General features: G+C 56.5%; 1 protein-coding gene across 1 annotated transcript; it reads right to left on the bottom strand.

Annotated features, from left to right (window-relative positions):
* On the bottom strand, positions 1-9,518 carry CHMP7 (charged multivesicular body protein 7). Its single transcript, XM_004591363.4, has 10 exons — positions 8,824-9,518; positions 7,078-7,249; positions 2,651-2,836; positions 2,285-2,418; positions 1,871-1,919; positions 1,532-1,651; positions 1,181-1,279; positions 914-974; positions 310-489; positions 1-83 (listed from the first exon to the last, which is right to left on the bottom strand). The coding sequence occupies exons 1-10, from the start codon at positions 9,120-9,122 to the stop codon at positions 31-33; spliced, it is 1,353 nt and encodes a 450-aa protein (XP_004591420.2). The 5' UTR covers positions 9,123-9,518; the 3' UTR covers positions 1-30.
* Between the last annotated feature and the right edge of the window lie 566 nt (positions 9,519-10,084).

Genomic DNA, 10,084 nt, shown 5'->3' with positions numbered 1-10,084 from the left:
TGTCTCAGACATGAAGGTCCTGTAACTGCTTCAGAGAGTCGGTGCCAATTGCCTTTTTGGAGATTTACTGCTTGGGACCAAACCTGCGAGGAGCAGAAACGGCCGGTCATTATGATGGGAAGACAGGAGCACCCAGCCCAGGGCCTCAGGTACCAAGTCCTCATGTCAACACAGCCCCCCTCCTCCTCTACGGGGCTCTGAGTTGGGCACAGGGAACACCTGGGACGGAGCCCACCAGCTCAGTTCCTGGCTCCCGTGCCACCCGTAGGGCCGCAAGTCCAGCAGCAAGGGCTGGCAGACGGCTCCTACCTCCCTCTGATAAAGACAGCTTCTCAAGCTCAGCCTCGAGTTCGGCATCCGAGATCCTGGGGTGAGGCACGCTGTTGGTCTGGAGCGTCTCGGGGGGGCTCTCGGGCAGCTCTGAGGGGTCTTTGGTGGTGTCCTGAAGGAGGACGTCCAGCTCCTTCTCCAGTTCCTCACTGTCAAAGTCTGCAAAGGTGGGGCCACGTGAGGATGCAGGCTTCAGGGAGGGGACCCGCAAGGGAGGCCAGGGACTGCGGTTACTAACATGGTGTGTGCTGGCTCCCCGGAGGGTGGGAAAAGAACAGGTGCGTTAGAGACGGAGGGGGAGCTCAGGCAAGTCACCAAGGAGGCCAAGGAAGGGACTCTGCTTCCCCTTGTCCTTGAAGGAGGACACACAGTCTCGTGCATAGACACTTAGGTGGCAGGGGGCCTCAGTCCACCCCACCAAGGAGCAAACAGGGACCCCCGAAAACTGCTCTGCAGAGGTGCCCGAGGCAACGCGCCAGGCTGGCCTATACCAGGAAGAGCCAAGGCCACGTGAAAACCCAACGCGGCACAAATGACGTGCAGTTCTCCGAGAAGCAGACCCGGCATCGTCCCACGAACTCACCTATGCCATTGGTTACACCGCCAGCCAGAGTCTGAGAAACTTCATCCTGTGTGTCACACAGCTGAAAGACACAAGCGCAAGGGCCTGACCCAGGGAATGACGCCCTCAGCACCGCCACACCATCAGGCAAAACCGTGGCCTGGGCTCCACAGCAACGCCAGCCTCTCTGAGAGGCCAAAGCAGCTGCTTGCGCCCGCCGGGCGACGGTCAAGAATGCAAAAGGACTCCCAACAGAGCTCCAGCCACACGTCTCTGCCCTCCCCGTACCTCCTGGATCTGATCCACAAGGCTTTCTGCCTTCTCCACTGTGACGTCCTTCATGGAGAGCTTCAGCGCTCCCACCCCAGCCTGGTAGGCGTGGAAGACCTGAGGAGGAAACGGCCTTTTCAGTTTCAGTGGCAAACCTCCGGGAAAACACAGACCATACGGCTTCATCTCTCCAAGAGAGCTCTGGGAGTATTTTGGCCACCCGAGCTCCAGTTCATCTCATGAGCACGGAGGCCGAGTCTCCCGACAGAAGGGAAGGCAACCCAGGCCTCCTCCCCACAGCATGGCCCACAGAGGGGACGAGCAGGGTGTGCCAGAGCCCCGGCCAGGACCGGGCAGGGAGAGGCTAACCATCTGATCCGTCTGGGAGGCATAGATGCGGTCCAGGATGCCTTGAACGGTGTCCAGCTTGGCGTGCAAGGCCTCGATGCGCTTCTCCGTCCGCTGCCTGGCCTTGAGAGACCTCAGTGCCTAGCAGGGCATGGAGACTTGGGTCAGGGCTGAACCGGGCAGCCCCAGGAACAGGAGGAAGGTGGGCCTTCCCTGGCAAGGAGACCACCTACAAGCCGGCTGCAGTGCTCCCGGACAACTCCATGACCCGGGGGCACCCAGCAGATGGCTCTCTGAGCTGCTGGGCCCCTCGCCCTGCCAGCCAGGGCACTGCTGTGTATTGAGGGGATGAGAACCCACCAGTTGTTTCTTTCCAGCTCGGCACGCTCGGCGGGCTTCTTCTTTACACCTGTCAAACAGAGAGGTGAAGGAGACTGTGCCACAGGAGGAGGCGAGGGTCCTGGGGAGCCCTCGAGAGCAGTACTCGGGTGAGACATTTCAGATCCACTCCACCCTAAGGCAGAGCCCTTGCACAGTCATCCAAGGGGCAGGGGCAGGAATCCCCCAGAGAAGACAGAGACCTATCCTATTTGCTGTTGTACTCTGGTCACTAGGACAATGCCTGGCATCAGAAATACTAGCTGACCAGCTGCCAGCCTGATGTTGACACTACCCGGGGCAAGCTCGGAGCCATTTTATTGCCCTCTGGGATCGTTGGGGGTTTCCTGGGGAAGGTGAGGCGATCGGGGGGCCTGGAAGGATGGGCTTAGTTACCTCTCTGCTTCCTGGGATAAGGACTCCACTTTGCGCGAAAGCAGCTGCTCGCTCTGCATCAACTGGTACACCCCGACGTCCACGTCGTTCACAGGGGAGACCTTGGCATGCGGCCCCCGGGCAAACTTCACGATCTAGAGAAAGCCACACATCACTGCAGCCCTTCGTGCAACAGGCTGGCTGGCAGGTGGCAAGCCCATGGGGACATGAGCACCCCACCTCCCGTACCTTCTCCCCACTCTGCTCCCACAGCTGGCAGGTGGCAGGCCCGCGGGGACACACGCCCCACTCCCGTACCTTCTCCCCATTCTGCTCCCACAGCTGGCAGGTGGCAGGCCCGCGGGGACACACGCCCCACTCCCGTACCTTCTCCCCATTCTGCTCCAGGACCGTGACTCTCTTCTCTTTCTGCAGTTGCAGCAGCACCAAGTAGAAGGTCCTCTCATCTGGGCAGGAGTTGGCACACAGGGTGCTCAGCTCTGCCAGCGCCACCACGGGGTGGGAGGAGAGCGGGGAGTTCTGATAAAGGCGGTACACCTCCTCGGCCTTTTCCTGTGGGGCAAGAAGACAGGTTGCCAGTTAGTCCTGCCACCAAGCTCCGAACTGTGGCCATGAAGAGCAAGCGCAGGGACCTCATCCTCCATCAAGCTTTTTAAAGGTGTATTTCCTTATTTGAGAGATACAGACAGGCAGAGAGAGAGAGATCGATCGGTCTTCCATTCACTGGTCACTCCTTAAATGGGAGCAATGGCTGGGGCTGAGCCAAACAGAAGCCAGGAGCCTGGAACTCGTTCCTAGTCTCCTCCGTGGGTGGCAGAGATTAGCTGCTCCCCAGGGGCATCAGCGAGGAGCTAGACAAAGTAGAGCCCCTGGGACTGAACTGGCATTCAACATGGGGCATTAGCACCAGGCAGCCTAACCCACCGGAGCCACAACACCAGCCATAAGCAGTAGCTTCTTAAGAAGGAAGCAGGTTTGTGCTTTTTGAAACCTGGGAGGAAAGTCAGGTGGCTGTGTGTACCAAGAGGCACAGGAAACGTTGAGGCCAGCTCTGCTCTTGTTCTTCCCTTGAGGACTTTACAACATCCTGCCTCTTGGTAGTCCATGGTTCCCCAAGGAAAGAACGAGGCAGCCATATGGTGGAACAGGCTAAGGAATGGGAGTGCAAGCCTGCCGCCCAGCCCGGCCCAGCCCAGCCCGGCCCAGCCCGGCCCGGCCCGTGTGACCATGTAGCAGCCAGTCTCTTGGTGTCCCTTTCACAGTCAGAAAAGGCAGGATGCGCTGACACCTAACCTCCCTTCCAATTCCCATCTCACCAGACACAAGCATTACAGTCTAAAAGGACAGAGTTCATGGACAAGTGGGTCAGGGCTGGTGAGAAGACTCAAGAGAAAAAAACTGCCAAGAAATGATGCATTTGCAGAAATAACTGTCACACACAAGACATACTCACTGAGCTACCTGTATAGGATGCTGTGGAAATATGGGCAGGGAGTGCCTGGCAGCTCAGAGGAGCAAGGCTGTCGAGCAGAATCCTCAAGCTGGGGTGAGTGACCAGGGGAGGCAGGTGGCAGGGGACCCCGATTGTGCCCCTTGTGCAAAGAAGCACAAAATCAGTACTGTGTGTCTGCATGCGGAGGGGAGGGGCTGGGCCAGGAGGATTTCAGTTCCATGTACATCACGCCACCTTCCATGCCACACTTGATTCTGCAGGTGGTGGCCTTCACCGGGGGGGAATGGACGTGGCTTGGTGGCGCCTGGGAAAGGATGGAGTGCGGAGCCAGGAGCAGAGGCAAAGACACCTTCTCCCCTGTGGAAGGCATGGGGCTGCACAAGAGAACACGCGGCCATAGGAGCAGGAGGGCGTAGCAGAAGGTAAAATGCAGAAGGTAAAATGAGCATTCCTCAGGAACTGGGAATAGGGCTGAACGAGGAAGGGGGATGGGGTTCCGGTGCGAGGGTCTGGGATGTGATGCCATTAGAACATGCCATTCTGAACATGCTGCTTCGGGATGCCTGAGCAGATGACTGCAATGTAAATAGGAAGCTCGGAGGAGACCCTGCACAGAGGCCAGGACTGGGAGTCCTCAACACACGCACGGAACTCAAGGGGAGATGAGACGGCCCTGGCAAAGCAGGGAGCGGATGGCAGAGTAAAGCTTCAGGAGAGAGGGGGCCCAGGAGAGGCTCAAGGCAGTGCTTGGGGGAACCATGGCAGACATGTGGGCGAATGCAGACAAAAGCAAGGTAGGATTTTAAGGAGCAAGGAACCCACTGTGAAAAGGCAGCCGTGGAGCCTGCTGACAGAGACCAAAGTTCGCATGGGCTGTGACGGCCCCGCAGAGTCATGCTTACAGTGGCATACAAGCGGGTTAATGGCATCCAGCATCAGCGACAGGAACTGAAACAGCTGGGGACCTGTGCGAAAGAAAACCAGGCTTTCCCTCACCACAGGCACAAACCCAGACAGACGCCACCGTGGACTTTTAAAACAAAAACATCCAAACACCGAAGTCATTTTAAGATATAGACAAACTCTCCATCAGGATTAGGCTTGAGACAAGGATGTTTTCCTAAACAAGATCATATAGGAGAGCAGCCATACAGGAGAAACAGAGATGTGGCTACAGGTATGAGAACCTCTGCACAGTAAAAAATGTTGATAGAAACTAGGCAAGCAAGAGAAACAACACTGATTCCTCGCACTCACGGGTATCCATCTCTGCCACACAGAGAATTCCTACAGACTAGCGTCAAAGACAACCTAATACAAGAGCAGGCAAGGGAAAAACGCTGTTAACAGACTTTGCAGAAAATGGGACATGACCAGGCAGTACACACGTGGGGACGGGGAGGGGCCAGGCTGTGAGTTCACACGGTGCTCAGCTCATTTGAAAGGCTATCACAGACATGGGGAGGCCAGACTCTGCACGACAGTGTGATCAAACTGTAAATTCACACAAACTTTTTGTGAGAATTTGGCAATTTTGGTTGAAATTTAAAAAGCTTGAAGCCGATGTTATGGTATAATGCGGTAAGCAGCTGCCTGTCGTGCTGGCATCCTGTATGGGTGTCGTGCGAGGATCCTATACGCGTGTCGAGCTGCCACCCCATGTGGGTGACATGCTGCCATCCTATATGGGAGAAGTGCCCTGGCTCCTGGCTTTGGCCTGGTTCCAGCCCTAGCCTTTGGGGTCATCTGGGGACTGAACTAGCAGATGAAAGATCTCTCTCCTTGTTAAGTATTCCTTTCAAATAAAATACATAAATAAAAAATTGAGAAGCACATATGTGTTTGTAGTTGTCAATACCATTAAAGAGACACATCAGAGCCCGGCATGGTGGCTACGGCTACTTTTTTTTTTTGCCTCTGGATTTGAGAAGATTATTATTCTCACAGACAGATACTCTTTGTTTACCAAGATATCCAGGCAAGAAGTTTTGGTTTTGCAATGGGAAACAAGTCCCCTCCCCAGGAGGAAAAAAAAAAAAAAAGCAAGGCTCTGCCGCAGGGACGAGCAGGTGGATCCTGGGGTCCTCCTCAGCTTCAGGCACAGTGCTGGAGATGATGGAGTTAAGGAGAAATTGGTGGGTCCTGAGCTTGGGGATTCTGAGCTGGCTCCAGCTCTCTGGAGCCTTCAGGGCTACACAAGGCCCCCGAGTTGGGCTCTGTTTGTAAGTCTCAAAATTAACTGGAAAGGCCACACTGTGGTGCAGTGGGTTAAGCTGCAGACTGTCGTGTCGGCATGCCATTCAGCACTGGTTCAAATCCCAGCTGTTTCATTCCTGATCTAGCTCCCTGCTACGTGTGCCTACAAAGCAGTGGAGAATGATCCAGATCTTTGGAGTTTCAAGCTTTTGGCTTTTGGTGGCGATACCAGAGGGTGGTCACGAAGGAGTGTGCCACAGCAGTGACAAGGCAGGTGCCTGAGGACTTTGGCGGGAAAAGCTGAGTGTGGGCGCAGGCTCAGGAAGGAGATTTGGGAATTGGAAAACACATCGAGTGAGAGGCCAACTGATGGGACGAGAGGCCAGGGGACTGCTGCGCCGCACAGCGGGAGGATGCTTCTCACCCCGAGCCGGGGCAAGACGGACTCAGAGGAGGCGAGGCTCACGGCAGAAGGGCAGAGGGCTGAAGGCCTCAGCGACCTCACCTTCCCAATCGAGCGCCTGCGGGGAGTCCAGCAAGGGAGGGGGGTGTCCAGCAAGGACTCTGGGGACTAGACGGAGCCTCAGTCTGGGGATGGGGCTGAGAGAATGCAGTACTGACCCGGTGGCTGCACGCCTGCTGGGCATCTCTCGGTGTAGACCGTGCCAGAGGAGAAGCAGCTGGGGTAGAGACCAAGGGCACCATGCCAGTGTAAAAAAGTCAAGGCCCCAAGGGTCTGGCTGAGGCAGAGGAGCCAAGATTGGAGGAGCGGGGAGGCAAGCCACCAGGGAGCTGGAGTGGGAAAGAGGCGCAAGCAGACAGGAGCAAGGCTGGCTTGGCCTCGTGGATGGAGGGGCAGGTAAAGCTGGACCAAGACACCCTCCAGAGCAAGCTACAGAAGGCGAAGCATTTCCAGAACTGCGCTGTTAGCATTCGTCCTTCCAGATGCCAAAGGACAATTAAGTATCACTAGCCATTGCAGACAAAGGACCAACCATGTCACGCGCATCAGTAAGTACCACAAGGCCTCTGGTGATCAACTGTGCTGCCACATCGAAGTCTCCTGCCGTGTGCGCATGGCGACTGTGGGGGACCCCAGCTCCCACTCCAAATGACCCCTGGACTCCGCCCTCTGAGCACCCACCTTGAGCAGCTCCACAGCCACGAGGACCTCCTCGGCCGGAACCTTACTGTCCCCCAGCATGTTGGAGAGAGTCCACTTGAGGGGCTTCAGCAGGAACACGCCGACGCCCCACGAGATCCAGCTACTATCCACGCTGGCCATGAAGTCCGACTCCCGCTGCAACTCCCCTCGACTGCAGGAAAACACAGAGAGGCGCGTGGGTACATCCGGTGTGATGGCCCATGCCAGTCCCCACCTCGACTCCTGGGGAGGCATTTCATCACTGTTCACTACTTCGGATCAGGCCCCTTTTCTGTGCCATGGACACTGCTTGTATTCCAGCCCCAAGTCTGGCCACAACTCCGCCACACTCTGGGTGTGTGTAGTATTCTAACTGATAATGGGAGGAAAAAAAATTGAGGGCCCAGCACGATGGGCTCAATGACTAAACCCTCACCTTGCAAATGCCAGCATCCCATACAGGCACTGGTTCATGTCCCAGCTGCTCCACTTCCCATCCAGCTCCCTGCTTGTGTCCTGGGAAAGCAGTCAAGGATGGCCCAAAGCCTTGGGACCCTTCACCCACGTGGGAGACCCGGAAGAAGCTCCTGGCTCCTGATCGGCTCAGCTCTGGCCGTTGTGGCCACTTGGGGAGTTAACCAGTAGAGAGAAGATCTGTCTGCCCTTCTCTCTAAATCTGCCTTTCCAATGAAAATAAATCTTAAAAAAAACACAAAACAAAACAGTTACTGGGAAAGAGACAGGCCAAATTCAAATCAGGATTTGTCTGGCTCCAAAAATCTCTGAGATTTTTGCTCCCCTTAATCTCTGAGAGGCACAGGAGGCTCCTGGGCCAATGTAAATTTAAAACGCTTGAATTTGATGTTAAAGGTGTTTTCTTATAAACTGGAGCTCTGATCACAGAACATAGCCAAGTGCAAGACAACACAGACACACAGAGAAAAGCCTCTCTGCTCTCACTCGGGTTGGGTGGACATAACTCGGAGGAAGTAACAACAGCATCTCGACTTGCCAACACACCCAGGCAAGATGATCATGACCAGGTCTCACTGGCCATATGGAGGCTTCCCTTCTTTCTCTGGGGGGCAGTGGAGAGAGGCGGGGGAGGACCCACTCCAGACTTGGCCCTCCCTACCCCTTACTGCAGGCCCAAACTCAAAAACTTCCCACCGCACGCCTTCTCTGACAGCCGACTTTGAGGCTGGCTTCTCACACTGTCAGCTGGGGACAAAGTATAGAAGGGAGACCCCTTGCACAGAAAATTGCAGATGACTTTGAAAAGGGGTGGTGGTGGTGGGGAATCTGAGGCACTTCTCGCCTTCACCCACGGCAGGGAGGGACCATGCGCCACGTCCAAACCAGCCATGGGACCCTGAGAAGTGACCTCATTCCATCCTGTGCTCCTCAATGCTGCAGATAGTTCTGCCACCTGCCACGGGCAGCTGAGAGGGGCACGCCAAGCATCTATCCTTCTGTGAGATATCCCTGTGGCCTCTCAGGGACCTCCAAATCATTGCACTTGTGACAAAAATGCAGCTCTGCGCCCTAAACTTACCATTTGGAACCGTGTCCCCCTAAGATCGCTCCACGCCTCCCTCCAAACACCCACTGCCCAGTTTCCTCGCTCCCCTCCTGCAGCTTCGCCTGCCCCCACCACGCTCTCGGGAAGGCTGACTCCGGGTCAGACCCCCGAGGGGCTGGGCTGCAAGGCGCTGTTCCCACCCTGGCCCCAGGCCCGCCCCTCACCGTAGCAGGTCCTGCAGCACCGTGGCCAGCCCCAGCGGGACGCTGCCCTTGCGCTGGAAGGCCTCCTGCAAGTCCCGCAGACGCAGGCGCACCACCCCCTGGCGGCGGCTGTGGCTCAGCACCAACGGCGCCCAGAAGCCCATCTTGCTGTCCCAGTCGGTGCTGTTCACCTCGCGACTCCTCTTGAAGGCGGAAAACAGGAAGGACATGCGTTCCTCATCCTCCTCCCACTCGGGGGGCAGTAGGCCCGCGGAGTCTCCTCCGGCCGGCGCCTCGGCCTCCCGCTCCGGGGACCACATCGGAAGCCCAGCCCCACCGAGGCTCCGAACACAAGCCTCGGCCCTGGTTCCCTCTTCCGCCCAAGTCCCCTCTCGGCTTCCGTTCCTGGAACACCTCCTCTCCCTCCGTCAGCGCGTCACCGCCGCCCCCAGCGTGAAATAAGTCCTCCACACGCTCACGGCGCAGGCGTCCGGCGGTGCTCCCGGCGCCAGGAGGTGGCGGGGGAGTGTGCCGAGAGACGCAGAGCGCCTGCGCCGATGACCTGCGGCCGCGGTCTTTGTGCGGAACGGAGCGGTTTGCTCGTGCGCGACGGGGAGCGGCGCGTCGCGCTCCTGACTGAACCACAGAGTGTGGAGAAGCGTTGTAGAGAGGCGCACGAGTGGTTTGGCGTTAGCCGCTTGTAGCTCCAGGATCGGTGATGTAAAAAACGTTGTTAAGTCCGTTAAAGTCTTCGCCGAATCGTTCTTCCCTCCGACCCCGTCCTACCCGTCCGCTGTGGACGGCGTACGAGCCTAGGGGCGGGCAGGTGCAAGGGACTCGAGGATCCCGCCGAGGAAAACATCGCAGGGACAGAGAGGTGGCAGAGGAAAACATCCCAGACACGGAGAGAGCGGTGCTGAGGGAAATATCCTGTAAACTGGAACGATGCCGCGCTCAAAACCGTGCCCTCCAGCTGTTTTCACAGTCCCGTTAGAATGAGAGCTCCCCTATAGAAGACGCTTACCAAGAATTTCATGAGTAGTTAGTCTGTGTTGAGGGAGAAAAAAAAAAATGCTTTTTCTTTTTTTTTTTAATGGAACCATTGGAAATGTAGAAGGAGCTGCTGGTTTGAAAGTTACCTGTTATTCCTTGAACCTAGTTGGCTGTGAGAGAGACCTCAGGTCCCAGGGGTGAGTCCTAACAGGATCTAACCCTGTGTTTTGGAAAATTCATGTAAAAATCCTCATCGAGTTAGTTGGGAAAAAAAAAGTTACGGTCTACA

Source organism: Ochotona princeps, chromosome 32 (assembly GCF_030435755.1).
Source record: "Ochotona princeps isolate mOchPri1 chromosome 32, mOchPri1.hap1, whole genome shotgun sequence".
Taxonomy (NCBI): domain Eukaryota; kingdom Metazoa; phylum Chordata; class Mammalia; order Lagomorpha; family Ochotonidae; genus Ochotona; species Ochotona princeps.
The sequence above is the reverse complement of the archived record's forward strand: the minus strand, read 5'-3'. Positions and strand labels throughout refer to the sequence as shown.